The following is a 27,843-nucleotide window of genomic DNA, read 5'->3' on the forward strand; positions in this document are numbered from 1 at the left end:
CATTACTTTAATTATAGTAGAATTAAAATAATAAAACTAATGGATCATATAAATTTATAAAATAATTAAGACTTGAATATTTAATTTTTGGCTTAAATATTTTAATGCTTCATAATAATCATCAGGGGGCAAAGGATTCAAATGTCAAGTGTTTGAATGTATTTTCTAGAATAATTGCAAGCAAATCTAAAGTTTAAATCAATTATGCTCTTAAATATAAACATCTGAATACAGGTAAAAGAATTAAGATATAATAGAGATGAGAACTAAAAGAGCAAACTTCCTAAAGTACCAACATAAAAAAAAAAAACCACCAAGAGGCAGAAGACTACATATGATTCTAATGAAGAAACAGCAATTTATGTATAACATGTTTATGCATATAAAACGTCATTTTAAAATACATTTATTTATCTATCTAATCACTTCCCTTGAAGAATTCTTAAGAAATTATCTATCACTTAGTAGTGGAACTGAGGATCTACTTTTTGCATGTTGATTTTTTTCTCACCATGTTAAAAAATAAGAAAATCAAGTATAACCATTCCAGTCAATAAAACAACACTTGGCTATTATGAATCAAATCATAGTAATTATAAAAATGGGGTTTTTTCAGCTAAGACTAAAGATTTTATAAAACTATATTTTGAGGGGCGCCTGGGTGGCTCAGTTGGTTAAGCATCCAACTCTTGGTTTCGGCTCAGGTCATGATCTCAGGGTTGTGAGATTGGGCACCATATCGGGCTCAATGCTCAGCGCAGAATCCACTTGAGATTCTCTCTCTCCTTCTGCCTCTGTTCACCCCCCCCCCACGTGCATTCACCTTCTCTCTCTCTCTAAAATAATAAATAAATAAAATTCTAAAAAAATATTTTGATATGTCTTATAATTTAAAATTGTATCTTAAACTATGCCATTGGGTTAGATGTTTGCTTCAGGATATTGTAGGTTGTCCGTTGATAATTTTATTATAAGTGTAAAAAGAACTTTGATTTTTTTTATATCTTGTAGTCAGTTTTAAAGTTTAAACAGTCAGTGTAAAGTTTCAAACTCCCCTCTTCATTCTTAAAGTCTTATGAAAATTACAAAATAATTAAAATATGTAATCATGTGTAGCTTCTGAAGAAATACCAATGAAAAGTTTGCAACCCCAAACCACATTAATACATTCACGTAGTCTCTTAAGTTTGTAAATATATCTTTTATTTGTCCCCATTAGGTTACCCTTTCACTATTTTGTAATACTGTTTTAAAATTAGAATCTACCTATATTTTTTCCTCCTATTTTATTTAATATGGCTTGGGAAGAATGACCATTCATTAAAACATAATCTAAGACTTTTTAATTTTGCTACTGATGGCTATATTTTTAGAGCTTTAAAAAAAATCCTACACTTAAATAGATGTTTAAAGTTAGTAAGCCATCACAATTTTCAGAAAGGAAAAAAGTTTAAATCATGAAGCTTGGCAATATGAAAACTATCTAAATGATTCTCACTGTGTTCAAGAACCTTTTGCTTTGCAAATCACTTAAACTTTCTACCTGTAATTGCAGTACTTGGAAGGCCCTTCACATTTTAACACAGTGATTATATGCACACTAAACTATGTGTACTAGGTGCTCAAACCTTTTATTAGAGACAACAACCTCCAATAATCAACAGAGGCTATGAAAATCTCTAAACTATTTTCCTGAATTTTATTAACCACAGTGTTTCAGAGAGATGTAAAACAGATACTTAAAGAACAGATCTTTGGGGAGTTTGCTCTTGTTTTCATATCATGTGAATCTCTGTCTCATCAGCATTCATACTTCCTTATTTTCTTTCAGAGTTTCAGTAGCTTTGCAGAGTGCAAACATTACGTGGAAATGCTACATTACATGCATTAATGTGTTCGTTTCATTAATTCCATAAACGAAATTACTTTTCACATATACCACATGTACAAATTTCCAATGTATTTGGAAGTGAAAGGCAACTAACTCTAGAGCTACTTTTTATATCCTAGGTCACGGTTTTTAGAATTCAATCACTTGTCACTTGAGGGGGAGAGTGTAGATATGTAAGCAGTAAAGTAGCAAGGTAAATTCCTCCTGGAGAATTCAAAATAAGTCTTGTTAAAAACAGCTAAAGCACAGTAATCGAAAGAAAGTATACCATTAACTTTATCAGTGGTCAGAAGTTTGTTTCACCTTGTTACTCTTTGGAATAAAATGCTTAAGAATTTGTGAAGCAGTTTATAATGATTATGGAAGGAAAGTGGATAAGGCGAAACATAAAAGGAGAGTATTGATGAACTAGTTATTAAAAGGCTCTGCACTTTCTCTATTTAGGAAAGTCTATAAAAAGCGTGTATGAATTCACAGTTGTTAATCATGTACAACTCTATCTGGATTCTAATTTATTGGGCTCCATTTGAACCATACCGTTTATTTTGTGTTTTGGTATTGATAGTGAATGAAGAAACATAAAATACAACTTAGGGAACAAAAGTACCAATTCCAACGCTTATATGAAGAGGCAAAAGACCAGAAAGTCAACACAATATTGATGGAGAAGAAGAAAGTCAGAGGACTGATACCACCTGACTTCAAGACTTGCTATAAAGCTAGCATTAGCAAGACAACATGATGTTGGTGAAGAATAGACAAATAGATCAACAGAACAGGTAAAGAGCCCAGAAATAGATACACATAAATATAGTCAACTGATGTTTGAGAAAGAAGCAAATGTAATATAATGGAGCAAAGATAGTCTCTCTCTCTCTCTCTCTTTTTTAAGAGTCTCCCAGTGCCATCTTATGCCAGAGGTTGCTAGGAGAACCCGACTATGCATGTGCCGAAACCTTGCTTCTGTTCTCTGATGTGGTCCCTCACAGGTGCCCCAGAGACATTCTTTTCAACAGATGGTGCCAGAACAACTAGACAATCATATAAAGAAAAGAAACTAGACAGAGATCTTGTATCTGTCACAGAAATTAACTCAAAATAGATGATAGATCGAAATGTGAAATGCAAATCTATACAACTCTTAGAAGATAGGGCGCCTGGGTGGCTCAGTGAGTTAGGTGTCTTCCTTTGGCTCGGGTCCTGGGATTGAGTCCTGCATTGGGTTCCTTGCTCAGTGGGGAGCCTGCTTCTTCCTCTCCTCCCTGCTTGTGCACTCTGTCACTATCTCTGTCTCTCTCGAATAAATAAATAAAATCCTAAAAAAAAAAAAAATAACATAGAAGAACATCTAGATAACTTTGGGTTTGGCATTGACTTTTTAGATATATCACCAAAGGCATGACCCATGAAAGAAATAATAGATAAGCTGGACTTCATTAAAAATAAAAAGTTATGCTCTGGAAAAAAGACACTTTCAAGAGAATGAGAACGCAAGCCACAGACGGGGAGAAAATATTTGCAAAAGACATATATGACAAAGGAGTGTTATCCAAGATATACAAAAACCTCTTAAAGCTCAGCATCAAGAAAACCTACAACCTGACTAAAAAATGCGCCGAACACCTCAACACACATCTCACTGAAGAAGAGATGAAGATGGCGAATATGCAAACTACAAGATGCCCTACATCCTATGTCATCAGAGAAGGGCAAACTAAAACAGCAATGAAATATCACTACATAACTATTAGAATGGCCCCAATCCAGAACACTGACAGCACCAGCTGCTGAGGATGTGGAGCAACAGGAACTCTTGTCCCGCTATAAAATGGTACAACCACCTTGGGAAGCAGTTTGGCAATTTCTTACAAAACTAAACATACTCCTATCATAAATCCAGCAATCATACTCCATAGTACTAACCCAGATGAGCTGAAAACTATGTCTACCCCAAAATCCACACACAGATGTGTATAACAGCTGTATTCATAATTGCCAAAATTTGGAGGCAACGAGTGACTGAATAAATAAACTGGTACATCCAGACAATGGGATAGTATTCAGTACTAAAGAGAATGAGTATCAAGCCATGAAAAGACATGGAGGAATTTAAGTGCTTATTGCTAAGTGCAAGAAGCCAATCTGAAAAGGCCACATGCCGTATGCTTCCTCCTACATGACATTCGAGAAAAGGCAAAACAATAGAGACAGTAAAAAAACAAACAGTTCTTGCCATGAGTTAGTGGGGAGGTACGGATGAATAGGCTGAACACAGAGGACTTTTAGGAACGCGAAACTACTCTGTACCATACTCTCGTGGTGCATACATGTTGTTATACATCTGTCAAAGCCCACAGAATGTACAAACTAAGAGTGAGCTGTAAACTACGGACTTTGGGTGATAATGTGTCAATGCAGGTCCATCAGTTGTAACCAAGGTATAGCTGTGGTGCAAGATGTTGATAACGGGGCTCTGCATGTGTGGAGGGGCAGGGAGTATATGGCAAGTCTCTGTCCCTCACTCTCAATTTTGCTGTGAACCTAAAACTGCTCTAAAAATAGTTTATTAAAAATAGTACTAAATCAGAGTAATCTTAAATTTTAGTAGTTTCCTATAATCGATGAGCACTTACTATAAAATACTCGTTTTTGAATCTTAACAAGCTATCACTGACGTGTGTAGGTATATGTTCAGAGTGTGTCTGTGTGTAAGGTAAGACAACAAGACAGAGCGTTATCTTTAAAATTTTCTCACACTCAAACGATACTCAACATTAACATGTGGAGTCAATAATAAGATGTGTTCTTAGCACAAAGCTTTATAAAGTTATCCTGTTAAAAACACATTTTTTTCCCTTTGGAGTCAGATTGTAATTACCAGGAATCTTTGCAATTAAAAAAAAATTACTTATCCTCCAAATGAATGTATTTTATCTTACTTTGTTGAAGCTTCATGTCAAACATCAAAAGAATGACTGTTGAATAACCATGATCTAATTATAAGAATGCAATTTAATTGTGTGCAGAATAACACAATCCAAGACACTGTCCTGAGTCTTAACCAAGGAAATGGTAAATCCCAGAAGGAAAGTATCATGATAACAAAACAAAACAAAACGAAAACACCTTAGGCCAGTCCTAATTACAGTATATGAAGCAAACTATTTTTAACTCTGAGTGTGGAAACCCTTTTTTCTTTTAGAACTTCCAGTCATTCTACTTTATTGGTCCCTTGAACTTGCCCTTCCTTCCCATGGCCACTGATTCTGCCCTACATTTTTATCATCTTATGAGCAATGAATCAAAAAGTCTAATTGGTCTTCACACCTCTAGCACCTCTTCTTGCCATGCAGAGTCAGCTGTTATAAGATTTACTTTCCTAAATTCACACATACAACTGTGCTTTATGCAAACTAAAATTGATACTTTTCCTAACCACATCACAAGTTATTTTTCCAACTTCGTATTCCAATGCTCCACAAGGGACTCCCTCATTTCATAAGTTTATCATGTGCTTAATTATTTCCTTGTCTCAGTTCAATCTAATAATGCAATAATATTCCCTTCTGTTTGGTTTTTTCTGTCGCCATCACTACTTCAAGTCTAGTTTAAATGTTAGATTTTTAAGTCTTCTTTGCTAACCCGAGGAACAAATTCTACACTCCTGAAAATATACCCCTTTACCAGGCATTTATGTCCTAGGTAGTTGTGTATGGATCTGTTTCCACTGTAAAACCTATGTATTCCTTTAAAGTAGTGATCAGCCTTCTTCATTTTTCTGTCCAATATCTGACAGTAGATATTCAATAAAATACATTATTGCTTATCTTGGTATTACATATTTCACACATTTATACATATGCATGACTGAATTTGGCCTTTTGGTCACTTGCCACTTTTAAATAAAAGTCTATCTCTTAGGTTTTACAGCTAAGCTCGTATTAATAAAAGGTAATTGTTGACTTAATTCATAAAAATGGCATCTGTGAACTTGTGGGGGGAGCATGAAGGCATATCATCTCGGTCAGCCTTCTCTATCTCTGGTAGGCCTCTTAACTACAGATGGGACCTAATTGCTCCTTAAATACATCTAACATTTATGCTTACACAATATTACCCAATAGTCATTTAGCACTTCTGCTGGTAGTTTTCTTATCCCAAATTCATCAACTTTACTATGAATCCTTACTACTCTTTAACACAGGAAAACATAAAAACCAGTAGTTTGTTCATGAGCAGACATAAATAAGTACCAAGTTTAAATATTTGCTTTTTCAAGAAAGAGAGTGAGCTAAAATAATATGGTACATAAACAAAATTCAAGTTGGTGAACAGAGTAGCTATTATAGAGAAAGTGGAAACATATATCCATTGGGAGATTTTACTGAGGCTCCCCCTCCTGTCTAGGGAAAATGTGTAGTTATATGTTCCATTGTGCCAAGGACAGACTGGTCCTTTGCAGACACTTACCCTCTGACAGCATGAATAAGTCTCAATGATGGATAGGCAGTTCGCACTTTCAGTCTATTCTTAAGGATTAATGCATTAACCCACTCCACGTGCTTCTCTCCTCCTTTGACCATGAAAGCAGGGATCCAAAGGACACTGTCATTCAGCATGGAAAGTCTATGCACAAATTTTTCTCTGTCACTCTCATTCCGAAAGCCTCCAAATGCTCTTTGTACAACTGATGGATTCATGGTAATAAAATCTGATTTAGTTCCCACATCTGCAGCAAACTCCACCACAGGGGCTAGATTACACCTGAAGAGGAAAAAAATTAATGGACAAATGAAAAATAAATATGAAACATTCACTCCTAAAATGGGGTGCATAAAAAAGAGAATGGGGAACAAGCATTTTCTTCTCACCAGGTTGGGGGAAAAAAAATAATCTGCCTGGTAAAATTATATTTCAGTAAGTTACGACATACTCAGGAATATTGTCTTCAATAATGATGTGCTCTCCTGGTATAGGGCTCAAACTGTCATTTACATTAATTCAATCTGTTGTCTAAGAATACTCTTTGCTGTTTGTTATCTTCATAAAACCACATGATATGAATTCCTAATAGGCGAATATATGATGGTAAATTCACAAAAGCTCAGTTGCCATGCAGTAGGCAATCGAAACCACATACTCTTCTATACGTAAGTAAAACATATTAGACTTGATGTTCCAATCTGCATTACTTGTCAAGCTTAAGTCATTTTAACAATTTTATAAACATAACCAAGTGAAGGTGGCTTTTCTGTATCCAGAGGTCAAGTGAAAGTATAATTCCTTATAGTATTTTCCACAAACATATTTGCAATTGCCCTCTACCACCCTAAACAGGAACGAAAAGTTAGAAAAGTGGAATTGTCACATTTAATATGTCTTTTTGAGATATTAAATAATTCAGAAAAGCCCTTACTACCAAATCTCTTTCTGTTCTTTTTGAGCACATCTTCAAAATGCCTATTTTCCCTGATAACACGCCACATATGCTTTGTGCTTTGTGGAGGAGGGACAGAATCTGATGTCCTGTTCTTTCCACTGAAGCTCCAGGGCCTCAAGTGCTTGCACCTGATTTCATTCTTATACTGAAAGGGAGCTTTGAAAAGCACCTTGCATTTTTTCTTCAACAAATTTGTGATGCTTCTTTGATTCTATCACACAGACCTTTGGATACTCAATTTAAAAGATAGCTTAAAAATATTTTAATTTCCTTAAAGAAAAGGCAAGTTTTAATTAGTTAATAAGTGAAAATTCTGATTTGTAACAAACGAGTTTGCTACTTTAGAAAAAATCATTTAAATCTATTGAATCTACCCCTTAATGAAAACACACATATATACACACACACGATTTATTTTTCTTTCCTTATATCAGCCTCTAAAGAAAAGGGGAAATAAACTGATTTCTTCTTTTTGTATTTTTGCAGGTTTGACTGCGTTACGAAAGTTTCTCGCAATATTCTTCCTTGTGTTCTTTGCCACTTTAATTAAATTCTCGAACAAGTTAGATTTAATTAGAAAGTGAAATGTGTGCTCTGCTGTTAAAAATACTGGCTTGTATATCTTTCCTTATCTCTCTTAATTAATAGATCTTATTACTTTGTAGATCTCTGACAACACTTAGCCACCACAACAAACATCTCATACAATTAAGCAAAGTCTATGTTATTTAGGACGAGCTCCTCAGAGAAAACAAAACAAAACAAGTAACACATCATATTATTTAGAAACAATTTTTTCAAGTTATATATATTTAATTATACCCACTATGTCATATGATATAGTATTTGTCTCTACACATGATCTGTGTACTATATGAGATTAGATATTATTCATTCCCATCACAGTAAGAGTACTATGAATGGGACTGCTTTGGAAAATAGCTACATGTGAACAGAAGCCAAAATGAACATCTTACTGGGGAATTCATGGAAGATTGAGGACATGATAATTTTTCAAGTCCAAAACTGTGCTCCATGCCAACTTTAAAAATAATCTAAAATTCTAACCAAGTTAATTATAAGATGAATTTGGATACTGTGGGGAAAACGAATTCTGAACATCACTATTACAGACACTTCTCCTTCCTCAGGTAAAAATAGCAACACTTGTTAATGTTACAGTTAACATGATATATCTTTCCACTAAAACAATTTCTCAGCAATTCTTTTCAGAGAATTTCTACAATAGAAAAATAACATCTATACTTCATTTTCTCTGTAACTGTAAAAATAATCACAGCCAACCTAGTTAAACCAACAAAAATAACATTCTACTACATTATCTTTTCAGGAGGAAAAAAAAATCACTTACATTACGCTTTTCATTACTTTTTCTTATTACTTATTTAAAAACGCCTCTACCCCATGTTGGCTAACACTTTTTAGGATTTTAGGATTGACTTTTAGGATTGACTCAGCATGCTCCTTTAGCATAACTGTCTGGCCACGTGTCTTTTAAGAACTAACAAGAGATTCATCAGTGGAATTGGGTGTTGAAAGACAGGTACTTTCCACTAGGAAGCAAAAGTAAACTAAGAGCATAAGAATATTTCTGGAGAACAGTATTGATCTAAGAGACAAACCAACGTATATGATGCAAAGAATCGTAAATGATTGTAGTGCTATCTAAAAGAACACCACGAGATCAAAGAGTAATTGACTCACATGAGCTTTACTGTAGAGTTTTTATGACCTAAGCATAGCCCAAACAAGCTTTGTGAGGGTTGGAAATAGAGGTACTGAAAATAGCATGACAGAGGGACACATCATAAAATATAATGTGTGCTAGCTGTAGGAGTCTAGTATATTCATTTTCCTTGGCATAATTATGTCTAATTTTTCACTGGAAGGAAAGATTAACATTGTGTCCACATGTGGTCAGTGAATTAACTACTCTGTAGTTGAGTCAGATATTTGTCATATAATTAGCTGAATGCCACATAATCAGGGCAAGCATTAAGAAACCCAAAATAACCAACCAGCTGTGTCACACTCCAGCAATTCAGTAGACTTTTTGTGATCTTCGTAGCGTTTCTAGTAGCAATACTGCTGATTGAGCAAGATTATGAATAGATTTGCAATCAAACATTCTTCATCTTTCTCTCTAAAAATCTTCTTAGGGATTATAATACTCGAAAGTACCCCGAATGTGTAGCAAGCACTTATGAATTAACATATTATTTCACGTGTTATTCTTAATCCTATAAAATTGATGAGTGGCCAATTTTTAAATGATGGATTTCTGTGAGTGAAAACTACAGAGTACATAAGAATATTTAATATACTCAACCTCTATTTCTTTAGCCAAATTAAATTTTTGTACAGTCCAACTATTTCTGACTTATCAAAAACATGAAAACATATATTCAGAATTAGGTATGTAGGCCAAACCCCTGTTTACTCTAAGCTGTCCAATTTTAAATTTATTTGTGTTTATTTTCCATCATTAAAACCCTGCAGGAATGTACTCCAAACCTCTGAAATTTCTTCTGTGATTGCACACCAGATGGGATCGCCTCTCAACATTCCTTTTACGCAGAACTGAAGGTACTTTCATTTCTTTCAAGGCTATATAAAATGTTTTAAATTAATTATAATTCATTTAATTTTTTAAGGAAAATTTCATGTATAACACTTACTTCATGTATAACACCTGAGGATCACAGAATTCCCTAGGAAGATGTCTCTCTTAGGTGTGTCAATATACTCTGCCTTTCCCTTAAGGATTAGCTCAATAGTCTAAAGCAACTAGGAGGTCCCCCTTTCAACAACTCAGCAGATATGTCTTGAGAGTTCATTGTGCAAATACTATATACTATATACTACGCTCCGAACTCTTTTTCCAACCATTTACTATTTGTGCTATTTTACAATGATATAATCTGGCCAAAAAATAATCTTGACCATTATTTGTCTGTAATATCAATAAGATAATGCTCATTCATTTAGCCATTCATTTATTCATCCCATGATGTGTGTTATACACTTATGCTAGCTATAGAACTAGTCAGCTGAGATACTAAGGTAAGACAGTGTGCACTGTGACATAGGAGGTTGTTAATTACTTCTTTACACATATAACATAGATTAAATGAAAAGAAAACAATAATGAGTGGATTACAGACCAAACTCTATTCTTTTTCACCATTTAATGTTTAAACAAGTTCCAAACACCTGATTAACACCTTTTTCTCTTTTGGCCAATCCCATTGTACGTGTATTTCTCTGTACTAACACTGAAATCTCTCAATGCAAGCCATCATTACCAAGAGAACCACATACATCAACAGACCATGAAATGGGAGATAGCCTCTTTTCCCCGCCACCCCCGCCCCCCAGCCCCGGGGGAAGTGGTTCCTATCTGCTCCCTTCCTGCTTTTGAGCTTGAAGAGCCAAGAGAACAAAGAATCTCTGATACCTGCTTTTTTTTTTTTTTTTATTCAGGTTTTGTGGTTAACCTCTCCAAATGGCTAGGGGAAGCTAAAACATGCACCCTATTAGTCTTTCTGACTTTCTCGAGTGAGGGTAGTAGGCCCTAAATAGACCTGAAACCAATACTTTTTGCAATACTTGGAGGTAAGGAGTCATATTATCTCCACTTCGGAGATAAGAAACCAAGGTCAAAGTGGTTAAGAAACATGTCCAAGGACATAATGCATATTAAAGAAAAGCACAGCTGTTTTAGAATGACTGTAGGACAGGGGTTTTAATCGACACTATTTATACATGTGATTTCTTTCAGAACCAGAAGAAATATCAATAGGCTCATCCTTCACCCCAACATTCCTGTAGGAGAAAGAGTGCAGTTTACCAGGACTTAAGCATATTATACAAGTCCACTCCGCCATGATGTTCCCCAAATCCTGAGCAGTTATGAAATAAAGGGTTTTAAGTATCTAAACCACAAAAATAATACTTTTACATCAGATCTCTTGAAGGAGAGGATTTCAAAATGCCAGTAAAAGGATTAAATACAGAATTGATGTGACTTTTTGAAATACCTAGCATAGGATTAACAGTTAATTTGTATGTGGCATACCATTATGCAGTAAACAAAGTGTAAGAAATAGAGATGAAGTATCATGTTGAAGGTCTGCATTGCAGTGTGGTGGATGACCGCAGAAATACACGAACGCACGTACACATATCACAGTTTATGTTTGCTGATCAGGTAACAATTAATGAAATCCTCAACTTGGCAGAAATAAAAACAAATGACACTTATGTCATGAAAATAACTAAGTGACAAAACAGAAGAGGAAATTTTTTCACAAACCCAGATTTATTTACATTACTGGCAAAGGTGGGAAGAACAGTGCCATATTGTTTCTAGGGAAATCACAGAATAAAAAAAAAAATTTCAAACTCATTCTAAAAGACAAAGATGAATACTGAGAATTATGTTAGGCTATGTCATTCCCACACTTCTGCCAAAACCGAAATGGAGTCATTGGACAAAGTGGCTACAACTACACAGATATTATCTAATAAGTTAGTTTTTTGGGGTGAGGGGTGGGGAAGATATGCTAATGAATGGATATGCTGTGCTTACATCAAATAAAATACATACGCATCTAATATGTATCCAATTTTAGTTTAAAATTTAAGAATAAAAGGTATTCAGCTTAGTTTCTGCCCTCGGCCATTGTTTATATGTGGTATCGTAGCTATGTGGAAATTGGTGCTCACATCCCAATCTGTGTGACCTAAGGCAAGTGACTGAAACTCTCTGAGATTCAACTTTTCTATAAATGAGGCTATTAACACTGCCTGAAATGCTATTGAGGAAATTAAATGAAACACAGTATTCGAATTTCCTCTCAGAATTGCTTGCTTAGAGTTGGTAATAAATACTAGCTAAAGGTAATCATTTTGTATACACCCTTTCCTTTTGCAACCTGTTGTGAGAGACAAAAGGAAAGCATGCAGACAAATTAAAGAGCATGTCAGAAAAAACTTATTGAGCAACAGTGTGGGGGAGGGGGAAAATTTACTTATAGCACACCTAACAAATCATTTTGTCAGGAATTTAGCCATTGCCACCCCCCCTCAAAAAAAACTAACTGGGATTTGAATGGTTGATTCAATGATTGATTAAGAACATCTTGAATATTAGACAAAACAAGTCTAATTTCATAGGCAATATGAAAAATATAGAAGCTCATAGACATGGCCAAGTGTAGGCCAAGTCCTACAATTAGGACTTTGACACAATTCTTATATAAGGTAATAAAGTTCTTTTATTATGACAGTAAGAATATTAGCTAAGTTTTATTGAGTACTCCTCATGTGCCAGAAATTGTTATATTTGCTTTGCATATCATATGCAATTCTCAAGGTAATCCCATGAAACAGGCACTATCACTATGTTTCTCCATTGATGAAGAAACTGAGTTGGGGTAAGCTATATACATTTACAAAGCTTGTAAGGAGTAAAGGCAGGTTTTAAGCTCTTGATATTGTGCATCAATTAATTCCTGTGAATGAAAAGGAAGAACTAGACAGACAAATTTAGTTAGATATCTTGGTCACAAGTTCAGTTGCATTTAAATGTGATACACTTGTGTCTATCATCTCAGTGACTTCATTGATTCCTATGTCTGTTCTGAAGGTCTGGTTGGCTAAAGAAGTGAGGAGGTTACCTCCTTCCTCACTCTCCTGTAGACACTCTTCCCCAAAGGTGGGGGTTGGATGGGAGAAGACAATAGTCCCAGCATGTGGAGGTTACTCCTTGGCAGCGAGGATATACAAGGAGCTGTGCTGCTCTGAAAAACCTCCAAAGCAAGTAAACATGAAAAGGAATTTGAAGGGGGTAAAAAAAAAAAAAAAAAGAAAGAAAAAGGTTAATTCTGAGATTTCCTACCAGCAGAGTATGGAAGAAATGTGAGGTAATTCAAAGTAGATGAACATAGACTAAAGAAAGAAAGGGAGGGAGGGAGGGAGGGAGGAAGAAATGAAGGAAGAAAGAAAAAAGGAAGGAAGAAAAGAAGGCAGCAGACAGATGGTACCATTTAAAAGCACAAGACTAAAATTCAAAATGAGACCCTATAGTAAAATTCGCGGACTACATCTTTTCTCTAAAATAAGGAAATTGTCCTAGGTGAGAATGAGAAGTAAAGTCTACAGATTGAGTTTAATTTTGAAATAAATACACTGAACTGTTGAGGTGTTCCTTTTCTTTCTCCACTGAAGCCTTATTTCTCATAAAAAAGTGTTCTCATTATGAAAAACTACATATGAACAAGTGGTATTGCTGAAAGGACAAATCTCCTCAATCCTTCTTAAAATAATGAGAGGATACTGTTATGATCTCAAAGTAATATAGAGAGTACTGGAGGCGATTAGTAACTTTAACAAATTTAAATGTAATATAAAATACAAATATCTCAGGGCACCTGGGTGACTCAGTGGGGTAAGCATTTGCCTTCAGTTCAGGTCATGATCTCAGTGTCCTGGGATGAGCCCCTCCTTGGTATTCCCTGCTTAGCAGGGAGTCTGCTTCTCCCTCTTTCCCTGCCCCTTCTTCCCCCACCCTGCTCATGCTCTCTCTGCCTCAAATAAACAAATAAAATCTTAAAAACAAACAAACAAATATCTCCTCTTATATTAAGCACTGGTTTAAAAATAAGGCCTAAAAATGCAGGCTTATTCCAAGACTTCAGCTCTGGACAATATTTTGACTTGCTAGGCCTCAACCTAGACTGCCACAGTTAACTCTAGCATATGAATAGACAAGAGTCTGGGAAACCAGGAAGGGTGGTGAGAGTCAGAGCTTTTCCCTCTGACATTTTTAATCAATCTCAAACTTGACATTTATCATTCTTCTTCTTGGAGCCTTCTTAATTTTGAGTAGTATGAATACTTACAAGTAAGTCATCACCTATTTTTCAAGAAAGGATAAAAAATAGAAGGAAGGATAAACAATAGGAGAAGTAAAAGGGAAAAGTAAGACATTGGAAGGGCAATGACTAAAAAACATTTTTCTCAATTAAGAATAAACTCTCACAGCCTCTGGTTGTCAATGCATGGTTTGTGTGCACTACACAATACAGAAGGAGAGGGTTTTGATAGCTGTTCTCTATCTCAGGCTTGACAGATACTTATTTTTATTTTATTGTTCTCTTTTTCACAAAAGTAAATATGGACTATATATAGGGTAGCAAGACTAATAGTTACTTGAATTATTGTAAATGTTGTTTCTTGAAATTGCATACAGAATGAATATACTAAGCATCCTGTCTAAATGTTTCCTTTGTAATTAAAAAAAAATAATCATTTTTATTTCTCTGAAGAGGGTATAAGGAGAAAATGATGGCAGTTGTTGAGAAATTTCCTGTTCATTGTCTTGGGTAAGAAAAAAAAAATCATGACTGGGATATTTAAGACAAGGGGGTGGGAAACCAAGCAAGAATTCTTAGAGTATATTCTCAGATACTCTTGTCATAATCAAGGGAACTGGACCACTCCACTGATCAGTGTTTGCTGAGCAGTCACTACTGTTTTGAGGAAAGAACTGATTCAGCATGAAATTTATGTCCTTAAAAATTATGTTGTGCATTAAAAAGAGGGAAACAGGATTCATGAAATATTATGGCTGATATTTTAATCTCTGATGCCAGAAAACCAAGGCAGAAAAACCATTAACTTTTTCTCTTTGCCATTCATAGTATTAATAAACAATATATATTCTGGTCATTACAGTGGCTTGGGAAACACATCTGAGTTTTTGAACTTTTAGTGATTACACTATCAAACATGTCACAGCACCATAGCTTTGACATTTAATTTTCTCATTTAAGAAAATAAAAAATAAAAATATTTTGATTTATCATTATAAATTATGAATATATTTTTTCTTTTCATTTTTTTGAAAGTATGACCAAAGGTTAAAAAATGATTTCTAACTTAGCATATATGATTTTTTCAACACTTGGTCCTGGAAAGACAATGGGTATAATGCTCAGAGTATTTAGGCATTCTGGTACCAACTGTATTCAGAAATGTTGTCAAATTATTAGTGAATAAAAATGATGTTTTATTTTCTGATATAACAGTAGGCCAAGGCAACTTCATGTTCACTAAGTCATATTTATTCTAAGTGGAATTTTCTCATACTCTATTTTAGTAGAAAGTCACATTTTTGACTTGGCTGAAAGGCCTTGATCTCCATAATTCTTTTATTCTCTGTATCTGCTTCAGAAAGTTCCTCTCAGAAAATCTCTCCTGAATATTTTCTCTCTTTTCTATTCCTAACTGATATTGTCTCAACTTAGCTTAGGTATCACCATGTTTCTCTGAACTACTGTTGCAACAACTTATTAATTAATTATTTTTCAAACTATTAGCTAGACCCACTGGTGGATCATGAATCATATTTGGGGTCATGGATCAGCAATTTTTAAAGAATGTGAAAGAACAAAATGGATTATAATCGAAAACAACAGTGTTTCTGGCACATAATTTTATGAAAGTTTGTTGAAGTTGTGTGTGTGTGTGTGTGTGTGTGTGGTGTACATAGTAATAGCAATGGAAGCAGTAAGAGTATATGTGACATTAAGTTGTACTTCTTACTATGCATCTTTATTATAAACAGAATTGGAAAACATTGCTCTAACCAGTTCTTTAACACAAAGACTTCAAATTTATTATTCTGCTTCAAGGATGTTATCACTTTGTTAAATTGCACATTGGATCACATTGCTATCCCAATCAAAAAGTCTTTACTGGTATCAGTCCAGAGTTTTCATAACTTGTCCCTATCCTTATTTTCAGAATTTTCTTTCTACAAGCCCACTGTCTATCTTAGATCTGAGTGGCTTCAGTCAACTCCATGTAGTCTATGTCTTCTCTGTCTATGTCCCTTTATTTATGATGGGGTCTCTGCCTGAAATAACCTCCCTCTCCAAGACACTCTAGCCTCTAATCCAAAAGTCCTATTTGTTCTTAAAACTCAAAGGTTCATATCTATTGCAATGTTTTACATGATTTCTTTGGCAGAACTAATCGCTTCCACTGCACTGTTCTAAAATATTTACTAGTATCTTTATTCTACCACATATAAAAGCTATCATATTTACTTGCTTGTATAGGGTTGATATCTTTACTGAAATTAGGAGAGCCACCATAATAATAATGAGAGTTACTCTGTTTATTTCATGTATGTGAACTGAGAACGTGTGTACAGGTATTTGATCTCTCAGTCTTCTAAGAACACTGCTTATGCTCTAAACCAGGTCCTGAACACACACAGTGCAGAGTCAGAGGTTAACGCGACTCTGGAAAATGGACAATTTTGCTTGGACATTTCCCCCTTTAATGGGGACAGGCTCTTCTGGGCTTGTGATGATACATACCAAAGAATCTAGACTGGGCTCTCAGGGTGTCAGTTTGTGAGCTCTGTGCCAAATCTTCTGATACCTGTACAAATACCTCAATTTTCATTTTTAACGTGTTAGTTGTGTTAAACATGTTAAAGTTGTCTCGGTAGAAATATGATATAGTGTGTGTTTTGAAAGTTGAGCTAAGGAAAACAAAAGGTGCCGTACTAATAAATATGTGTTAAGCTGAAAACTGGGTTTTAACTCAAAAGGTTTCACTGTCAGAAGCTGTGCTAATTAAAAGAGACGAATATTGAAAAAAGATCATTTTAAGTTGGAATTATTTAACCTAAAACAAGAAATGTGATCTGTTCCACTGACGTACCTATTTTAGGTGACTGGTGTTTCCTGTAAGCACAGCCATTGTCATTCAAAACAAGTTAGGAAGACTGGAGAAGTTCTAAAGGCATAATATTTTTTTCATTCTGATTTTTTAAAATAACTCTAAGTCAGAATTAACTCCAGAGTTAGTACATAGGGATAAGTGGAAACAAGAAACTACAGTATTTAGCATTCTTCCAATTGTTAGGATTCCTCCCCCTTTATTTTATTAAAGTATAACAAGTTTCAGTTTGTGGTTTGTAAAAATGAAACTCCCAGTTCTCCCTTAACCAAATAGTGTTCTGCTTTTTAACGAACACTATGTAAAATACTGAGACAAGCTTAAAAGTCTATTATGCATTAAAATTGCCGAAGACTTAGAAATAGCTTCATCAGGTAACTAAAGAATAGATCAGAAATACCGTAAATATAAAAGTTACCAAATTAAGCATTCCAATTATTAATAGTTTTCTTAAGTTACATATAGAAGGTCATTCCTGGGAATTTGAAAAATTGAAGTGAAAGGCAAAGCATACTTATATACATGCTAAAAAAACTAAAGATTATTATTAATGATCTTGATCATTGAAACTAAAAAGCACAAAAAGCACATCCACACAATACTTTGATAAGAAGATATGCACAAAGAATAAGGACAAGGATACCCATAAAGGGAATTATTGTTCCTGTTCCAAACAGAACTGTCTTAAAACTTAGTTTCATTCATTTTTATAATTAATTCCCTCTGTCTCACTGGCTGCAATGCTTTGTTCTTAGCGCTATGATTACAGCAACTGTAGCTATTTTCTTACTCCCCTCTAGGTCTATCTCCTCCATCAGACTGCAAATTCCAAACAGAATAGACCATGTAATGTATCTTTATTTCCCTAATATCTACTGCAGTCCCTCAGGATTTGGCATCTAGTGGCTGCGTGGTAATTATTTGTTGAATAAAACAATACTTGTTGAAATCATGTGACAACAAATTAATGGAACTACTGTTTTTAACTTTTAAACTTCAAATAACTGCTTTTATTTTTTTAATAATCATATTTAAGAGTCATACATTTACGCCAAAGATGACACTAGTACTCAAAAAATAATTATGGGACTCTAATTTTGAACTTCTTTCCTGAACACATTATGAGTCATGGTAAAAAAATCATTCTCAGTCTTTATTAGGTCACCATGCTTTTGACTCAAGACCATGTTGTTCAGTCTGATCATCCATATAATTCATTAAATATAATAAGAGCTATCAGTTACTACTTTTCATCACATACCATTGATATCTAAGTTATTAGAATTTTAAAGAACATTCATATAAGTGAGTTATCTGTAAACATGTTTTACAAATAAGGGGGAAAAAACCTTCAGTTTACACCTCTTCAAGTTGGGATTTAAACCCAACTTTGAATCTAAAACACTGCATTCAACAGACGGTAGCCACACTTGTAGTGAATATAGCATAATGTATAAACTTGTTGAATCACTATGTCGAACACCTGAAATTAATGTAGCATTATGTGTCAACTATACACCAAATAAATAAATAAATAAAATAATAGGTAGGTCCAATATAAAATGAAGTAAATAAAACAAAACAACATGAATCCAAAATTTACTGCACAATACCAAAGTTTCAAATGATTTTGATATCCAAAATACATATTCTCTCTCTCTCAAACACACACACATACACACACACATTATGCTTGTCACTAATGAGAAAATACTCAAATCTACAGACTACAAAACTCTATTAACTTGAGATTTTATGTATTGTTTAAAAAATACATATACATATATATGTATTTCATGCTCAAATTCACTCAGGTAGTATTACTAAAACATGAGTCCAACTCTTCAAATTCCCAGTATATCACCTTTCCCATCTATATTCCAGATTCTTAACATATTTCTTTTATTTTATTTAAAGTAAAATCAGTTTTGTTCCCAATTTAAAAACAGTATTTGTGTTCACTGAGTGGGAAAATGCATACACATACAAACACACACACTATCATTACCAAAAACAGAAGTTAAGGTAATTCGAACATAAAACACTTTTAAGTCTCCCTCTAAAAGATAATCACTGTTAACATTTGGTACCATATTGACTGCGAATATTCTAAAAAAATATTTCCAGTAACGTCCTAAGTCAATATACTGAAAAGATTGTATTCTGTGGTTCCAAGAATTTCGGTGGATGCCAGTAAAGTAGATATGGGAAGTGGAAGGTCTTATCTCTTAGAAAAATGTCAGGGTCCTTTCCCCAAAACTATACTAAATGATGTTGATGTAAAACAACTTCTCTCCCTTTTGATAATTCTTGTATTTACAGGTTCTTCTTTATTTACTCTCTATGTACCATGCCTTCCCAAGGCCCTGACCTCATCACATTTACAAAAATCCACATGAATCATTAAAACTTAGTTTTGTTTTTCCTTTGCTAAGAAATGATACTCTTCTCCTGATTTTGAGGCTTAACATTTGCTTGCATACATCAAGAGGAGAGGCAACACTCCTGGACCAAAGGAAACAAAAGCCAGATTAAGGATGCAATATTAAGTAGAAAATGTTATTTCTACAAATTGACTGATGAGAAGGAAATTTATTCACAAAACATGGCAACCAGAAGGAAAAAAATTGAAACGACAGTGCAAGTTGACAGGACCTATTCCAAAGGTGTCTACTGAATCATAAGAAAATAGAGTCATAGAGTTTCAGAGCCAGAAAGAAATTTATGAGACCATCTACTTCAACTGCCTCGTTTGGCATATTGGGAACCTGAAACCCCAAGTGATTTACATTACTTGTTCAAAGTCACACAGCTATATTTAGTGCCAATGTCAGCAGGAGGATCCAGGTTTCGGAACTCTCAAATAAGTATTATTTCAATTATACTTCATGGGAGAAAACATAACTGCTTAGCAACAATGACCATTTAACTGCAAATATTTACATCTTCTGTGTACCTAGGTCACAGATATAATTTTCACGCCATGAATATACTACAAATATATTAATCCTAAGCCATCAGAAGGAAGAAGGATTTACACTTATTGAATAAATAATTTGTACTTGGGTTTATACTAGTCAGTTTAACACATCTCATTTTATTTCTATACCCACAAAAAAATAGAAGGTAAGGATTATTTTCTTCATATTAAATGTGAAGAAACTATGGCTTGGAGAAGTAAATAAATCACTTAAGATTGAATATATATATTAAATGGAAAAGCTGGAACTTGAAATCAGAGCTACCTAATTTAAAGATTTATCTCACTTCAGGTGTTGAAAGAAAGGGTCTCAGTCTCCCCCTCGCTTATCTGGCCTTAGAATATTTCGGCATTGTTTTGGCACACAATAAGTAGATATTTTTCTAAAGATTTTATTCATTTATTTGAGAGAGGAGGAGAGTGGGAGGAGAGGCAGAAGGAGAGGGAGAATCTCAAGTAGACTCCACCCTCAGCGGCACAGGGCTTAATCCCAGGACCCCAAGATCATGACTTGAGCCAAAATCAAGAGTCGGACACTTAACTGACTGAGCCACTTGGGTCCCCCAATAAGTAAATGTTAAAGGAAGAGAATTTCCCACAAGATGATCTGTAAATCACAACTGGAGAAACTGCTCAACACTATAAAGTCAGTGTTTATTTTATTTTGTATTTCTTGACTTTTAATTGTTTTTTCCGATTTTATTAAGATATAGTTGACACATAATATCGTGTAGGTTGAAGGTATACAACACGATGATTTGGTATATATAGATATAGATAGATACAGATATAGATATACAGATACATAATATATGTATATATTATTTTACAAGGATTGTTAACAAGGATTATTAACATATCCATCACCTCACATAGTTACTATTATCTGTGTGTGTGTTTTTATTAGTTGTTTTTTTATCCTACTTTGAAGAATGGCTGGTGCCGTGTGGAAATATCAGACATTATAATGGTATTCCTATTCTGTTTTACATGCTAAGTCATCAGAATTTGAAATGTACCCTAATAAATACAATCTCTCACTGGTCTTCATATTTCAGAGTAAACATACAACTAAAAACCTCTTGATCTAATACAGCACAAACTATTATTTCTAATTGAAAAATACAAGTGTTTCTGATCTTTATTTAAAAATAAAATATTAAACTTTGAGAAGGAGAGGAAAAAGCTCTATTGTTGCTTCCTTCCCTAACTTACTGTGTATACTCGGAAAGTCACTCCAACTCTCCGTTCTATGAAAAAATAGTTTGTTAACCTAAGCCTAACTCACTCAGAGGAACCAGTGGGAATCAGGTTTCTTCAAGATTCATTTTCTGTCATCCAAAAAATGTCACATTTTAAAATGTAGCACATTCGTGTTTATTATCATTTGCCTTTTCCATCTATTATACAATTCATATAATTCCTTTATTTTCTTAATTTGTCTTTTACTCTATCCCTGCTGTCACTATCTTACTTTGCCCCTCATTATCTCCACCTTTAAACTGCTTTCAGTAGTACCATTTTTATCCCTCTCTAATTTATCGATCACCTAGAAATCTTACTGAAATTTAAATTTCATGATGTCATTCCTCCACTGAGTGGCTTTATGAACTACCTGCAAAATGAAGCCAATATCATTAGCAAGGTACCATGGATCCTGTGTTACCTATCTCTTAGCCCCCTTCTCCAGGCCTCATCTGCTTCTATTGACCCATGCAACCATTCTCTTCCAGCATGCTGAAACCATCTGCAGGCCTGGAAAAGCCACTTTCTTCCATGCTCAGGGCCCTTTGTGCATAACAGATCCAGTTTGGACTTGGTCGTGCTCTCTTTTCCCTCCTATCTATATTTACCTTCTCAGTCAACTCAAGTGCTGCTTTTCTCAGGAAATCATCCTTGAGCATCTAGCTTATGTCTCCTGTCTGCCTCATTACCAGTGCTTCCTTCTCTGTATAACTCTAATAAAGCAATTTGCACATTATTAGTCATTACTTTATCTCCTTCACTAGACCATGATCATCTCAAACTTAGAGACTTGCTTTTCATTTTTGTATCTCCAATTCCTGATAAGTAGGTGGACAAAGGAGTTAATGAATAAATTGTAAGAAAGATCAAAGCTATGCTATTTATCACTTGAAGCAATAGGTACTGAAAAGTTTTTATTTAATTTTGGAATAGATATTTTGGGCCTATATCTATTTACAGAGGAGTTTGTTGAAAAATAACAAATACTTTAAATCCAAAACCGAAGACCTTATTTAGAAAGAATCTGTGGAAGGACTGATTAACTGCCCATTTTCTAATGCACAATTGATGTCAGGAAATTAATCTCCACAACATTTTACATTAATATGAATCATAGCATCTAAGCTTGGTTTATCATCTTGCTCTGATGGATTTCATCACATTTTGCCACCTCTAGTATCTTCCTTATTGTGTGCTCTTCCTCTTTTTTATCTTTGATTTTTTTTATCTTTTTCATTTTATCATAGTCCTTTTATCTGTTAATGTGCTTATGCTTCTATGCCTCTAAGTATATTCCCCTTCTGCTTAGAATAACAATAAAACCCCAACAAGAACAAACAAACCAACAAACTCTAAGAGCCTTTCTTGGACTATAGGATACTATGTAAATCCTTAACAGGGTTTAATGATCCTTCATCATGTAATTCCAACATACCTTGACATTTCCTCTTCCACATTGTTTCTTATTATGAACCTAATAGTAGAGTGGTCCCAAACTCTATCTATCCCAAGACCATGGAAATTATTTGTCTTTATGCTTACTGGTCTCTTTGCCTTAAATTCCTCTTTTGCATTTGTTGAATGACAAATCATCTAGATGATTTACTTAGGGTTTTTTGTCATGCTTAATAAAATGCCTTGATACATAAGCAATTGTCTGTGTTTGGACAGATTCCTAGAACTGGAAATAGTGAATAAAGGAATACACTATTTGTGAGGTTTGGTAGACATTATCAACCCGATTTTTGGAATAGTTGTTATCAATTTACATTTTTGAAAGCATTTCATAGGAGTGCCAATATCAACACAACTTTGCACTTAATTTTAAGAGTTTTGAAAATCCTTGCTAGATTGATAGATGAGAAATTGTATCTGTTTAAAATAATGCGTTTTTAGAGAATGGGGTAAGCATTTTAAGACAATGTTTTAAAATTTAAAAGTTCATCACTGTAAAAAAATTATCTCTTCTAGATAAAATCTTGTTATCCAAGGAATTATATGGTTGGGGGAAAAAAGTTAGAGCTTCACTTCAGATCACAATCCATAATAACGTCCATATTTGGTTTTAAGTTAAATTTTAAAAATCATAAAAAATCATAAATAATTATAATAAAATGGGAATTCTGATTTTTTACTTAGAACATAAATTTTATGATTAAAATCAATAGAAATCACAAAGGTAATTAGTTTTATATAAGCTATAAAATTTCATAAATCCAAAATATGAATAAAATATTAAGTAAAAATATGGTAGAAATTAAATGGAGTGAATATTGCATATGTAGTAGAACTATCCCTAAAATATTAAGTGGTTATTTTAATTAAAACAAATTTTTAAAAATCTTTCTAATGCCTTGGACCTGGCTCACTACCAGAAACTTAACTGTTTGTAGTTAACACACTTAAGGACAAACATATCTCTGCGAGCGTAGAGCAGAAAGAATTAAGGCCATTTTCATGAACACACAGAAAAGCAGAAATATTTTTTCTTTCCCAGAAAAGAGCCTATTTTGCTATAAGAATTAGCATTCATAGAAGGTAGAGAGGATGATTTAAAGTTTGCCATAAATTACCCACTAATGGAGAATCAAGAATTGATTGAGTTATAAAAATGCATTGTATCAGTCAAGGGAAGTCAATTCCTCCATCTTTTTCTTTTTTGAAACGTACTACCCCTTCTCTTAGGAAGCTAGATCATTATAAAGTAAAAAATTTTTATCTTATTGCTTTAGTTTCCTGAAGAAGTATATATCTTCACTACAATTATTCCTAATATTATACACTCAGATTTTACAGACACTCCTATCTGAGAAGTGTTCCTGTCTCTTTGCATTCCATATTTTCTTTATGTTATTCAGTGTTAACTGTGTACATATTTGATTAAATTTGGGGAAAGTGTATCTTCTTATTTATTTCAGACAATGAGAATTTGCATTTCTAGTCAATGGCCATTGCTATAGGAAATGCAGTGACAAATTTAATTTTTTACTACAACATTTAAATTAGACAAGATGTGCTTTAGTATCATTCACCACTAAGCTTTACAGTTTATGCATTTCTTTATTATATTTCCCAACTGATACTTAGACTAACATTTTGAAATAATAGGCCTATATTATTATCATCATTGGGCAGTGGACATAATGATGTTTAGATAGGTGTCCAATATTATGCTTCTATTAATTATCAGGAACCCAGCTTTTTGACCCCCCAATATCTAGGGCATTTCACTATATGACTCTTCAGATTTCGGTATTTTCTTTTTAATTGTAAGGATAAATGACCTTTACTTATATATGACTCCTCTTACATATTAATTTTGAAATAGAGTGTACAATAATACATGAACACAAACCACATTTTTCTTAAGTCCTACGTTAACTCTTAAATGCCGTAAATAAACAGCATATACCTCAACATAACAATTTTGGCGTTAGATCCTGAAGATACAGGCTAAATAAATTAAACATATTGGGAATTCCAGCTTGCCTAGAGCTTAGTGTCCATGTATACTGAGATGTTCAATACATTTCCAACCTTAATACACATTAAGAATCACCTGAGCACTGTGATCAAATGCACATTTTTAAATTTTTTTTAAATGTTTTTTTATTATGTTAGTCACCATACAGTACATCCCTGGTTCCTGATGTAAAGTTCGATGATTCATTAGTTGCATATAACACCCAGTGCACCATGCAATATGTGCCCTCCTTACTACCCATCACCAGTCTATCCCATTCCCCCCACCCCCCTCCCCTCTGAAGCCCTCAGTTTGGTTCTCAGAGTCCATAGTCTAATGCACATTCTGATTCAGCAGGTCTGGTACAAGTTCTGAGATTCTGTATTTCTAACAAGCTTCCACGTGATGACAACATTGGAGTTTAGAACTATAATTTGAATAGCCAGATTTACTTATATAAATATATGTACAAATAAAGGTAGATAGATAATTTTAATTGACCTCTCATTGCTAGCTTTATATTTTTAGAAAAAAAAAATATGAACCAAGAGGAAATTAGGAAGGAGTTGGTTAAGCATGGCAGAAACTAAGGATGATGACCAACAAAGGAGAAACCAAGCAAATAGAAGATAGTGATCTAGGTTGGAGGGAAGACGGCACAATATAAAACAGAGAAGAAAGAGGTACGAAGAAAGGAATAAATGAACAAAATTAAATTCGGAATTCCAACTAGCCTGAACAGAAAAAGTGTTTTACAGCTCTTAGTTAACCATTTCTGAATCACTTAAGTCAAACTCGCGATTCCTAGTATCTCTGTTAAGCGCAGTGAGGAGCGGCATATGATGGTCAAAAAATAACAGTCGACGGTTGCAACTGTTAATTAACTCTGCCCGCAGAGGCTTCCACATTATGTCAAAGGTAGCACAGAGCGGGACCCTATTTACTTTGATCAGACTGGACATAGTCCTTCTTCTATAAAAAACCAGTAGGGATGGGTGAGAAGATTACGGAACATGCAATGAGGGTTTGTTCTCCACCATCTGTCAGTATCAATATGAAGAAATACCTGAATTTTTTTGTCATTAGAAAACCATTATTGCTAAGCTCATAAAATTCTTGAGTACAGACAGCACAAATATTAGAACGTACTGTTTTGTAAATTCACATGGGAGTAAATTATCTGAAAAAATTGAAAAATAATTTCAGGAAAATTTAATAGCACTTTAAATATTGTTTTTTTCAAAATCCAAAACAATTTTCACTGCTTAATGTAAGATACACACTGTTAAAATTTACAACCACACAGTTAAAAAATAGATTTTTTAAAGCTACCTTTAAACAGATTGTGTCAAAGTAGCTTTCTAAACCTATTTTCCTTTGTCTATGATGATATATAAATGATATATACTGTCTTCTAAACTCCAGATTCTTAAAATTTTACAGCATACTTTTAGATATGTAAATGTGGAATAAACAGGCATAGACTTTGTAGAGCAATTCTATCACTCTGTGGGCCCTGTGAGTAGGGAAATTGTAACAGTTTAGGTAAAAAGATATAGTTTATACAATAATCTCAGTTTCTAAATTAGAAAACTAAACCACAGAAAGGCATACAACTTCATCGAGTATCATCTACAATGAACACTGCTTGGAGTCTTGAACTCTATACTGGACCATGCTTTTCCTGTGCAGCACTGATTCTCTCTCCAACATTTAGCCTATGTCAAGCCTCCCAAATATAAAATATAGAAATTAATATCAATAGGATAATTTCTCTAATGCTTACCATTTTTTGACTTAGGGATGAAGATTCTAGTGATACCATTATTCCTCTTCATGTGATATTAAAAAGAGCTATTGAAATTAAATTTGGCTCAGAGAAAGTACTATTCAGACTATGCCACAGATTGTATGTAAACTCTAAATGTGGGTCCAACTATCCTACAATGCAACTCTAGTAGAAGTCACCATGCTCTTTAGAGTGACTTGAATATTATTCCACACTTTGTAAAGTGACTGAGTTTGATGGCTTAGCTAATTTTATAATGTATGTAGCTGTTTGGTATGTTCTGGTTAGTGTATGTCGGGCTGTCAGTTCACGGCACTATACTAATGCCTTGGAATGCTCTGTAGTATCTTCTTATAATGTATTGTGTGTGACATCTAAAGGTTAGTTACCTATCTAGAGTTCTTCTGGAACATTTCAAAGACTTCATGTAAAATTCTGAGTTTGAACAGTCTCATTCAGTACAGTGAGCATACCTTATATTCCCTTTCAAATATTTGATATCATTCTGCATAATTTGAAATAATAGAGCTGGCCACAGACAAATATTTTACATTTACCATGTGTCTTTAGAGACTTCTCGTTTCAGTGATTATTCCTGACCCCACACAGACAGGCCTCCTGCAAGAAGCAATGTAAAGATAATCATTCTGTAATTGTGCTCCACTCATGACTGGCCCATGGTTGGCACTCATAAAGGTTCGTTGTATGAATAAACTAATGTAGTAAGTTACTAATACTTTTGAGAAAATGATTTAATGTTTATCTTTTAACATATTTTCATTTTAAATGATAATAACAGGGGCGCCTGGGTGGCACAGCGGTTAAGCGTCTGCCTTTGGCTTAGGGCGTGATCCCAGCGTTATGGGATCGAGCCCCACATCAGGCTTCTCCGCTATGAGCCTGCTTCTTCCTCTCCCACTCCCCCTGCTTGTGTTCCCTCTCTCGCTGGCTGTCTCTATCTCTGTCGAATAAATAAATAAAATCTTTAAAAAAAAATGACAATAACAATAATACCAAACGAATGTGTTTCAATGAGTAGAACTGTAGTTAATGTGGTACTTGGATGGGAGAAGAATTTGAGAGAATCATTTGTGGAGGCCTCTAAATTTCCTGGTTCTATAAATACTGGTAAAAAGGAACGTTTCACAATTTTAAGATCACATATATTTTTCCTTCTTTGGGCTACATACATCATTAAAATGATGTTAGAAGTGTAACAGTAGCCAACTGAATATTTGGAATGTTTTTCTATCAA

General features: G+C 34.2%; 1 protein-coding gene and 1 long non-coding RNA gene across 2 annotated transcripts in view; one reads left to right on the plus strand and one right to left on the minus strand.

The window, feature by feature from the left end:
• The window catches only part of LOC113255039 (uncharacterized), a 40,884-nt gene extending 38,193 nt beyond the window's left edge, over nt 1–2,691 (plus strand). The window contains exon 5 of the long non-coding RNA XR_003316047.4: nt 2,457–2,691. This is a non-coding gene — a long non-coding RNA (uncharacterized LOC113255039). The remainder of the gene's footprint in view (nt 1–2,456) is intronic.
• Nucleotides 1–27,843, minus strand: part of ST8SIA4 (ST8 alpha-N-acetyl-neuraminide alpha-2,8-sialyltransferase 4) — a 92,866-nt gene that overhangs the window by 44,748 nt on the left and 20,275 nt on the right. Inside the window, 1 exon segment of the mRNA XM_026498560.4 lies at nt 6,362–6,655. Coding sequence (XP_026354345.1) covers nt 6,362–6,655 — 294 coding nt within the window.

Source organism: Ursus arctos, unplaced genomic scaffold (genome assembly GCF_023065955.2).
Source record: "Ursus arctos isolate Adak ecotype North America unplaced genomic scaffold, UrsArc2.0 scaffold_5, whole genome shotgun sequence".
NCBI lineage: Eukaryota > Metazoa > Chordata > Mammalia > Carnivora > Ursidae > Ursus > Ursus arctos.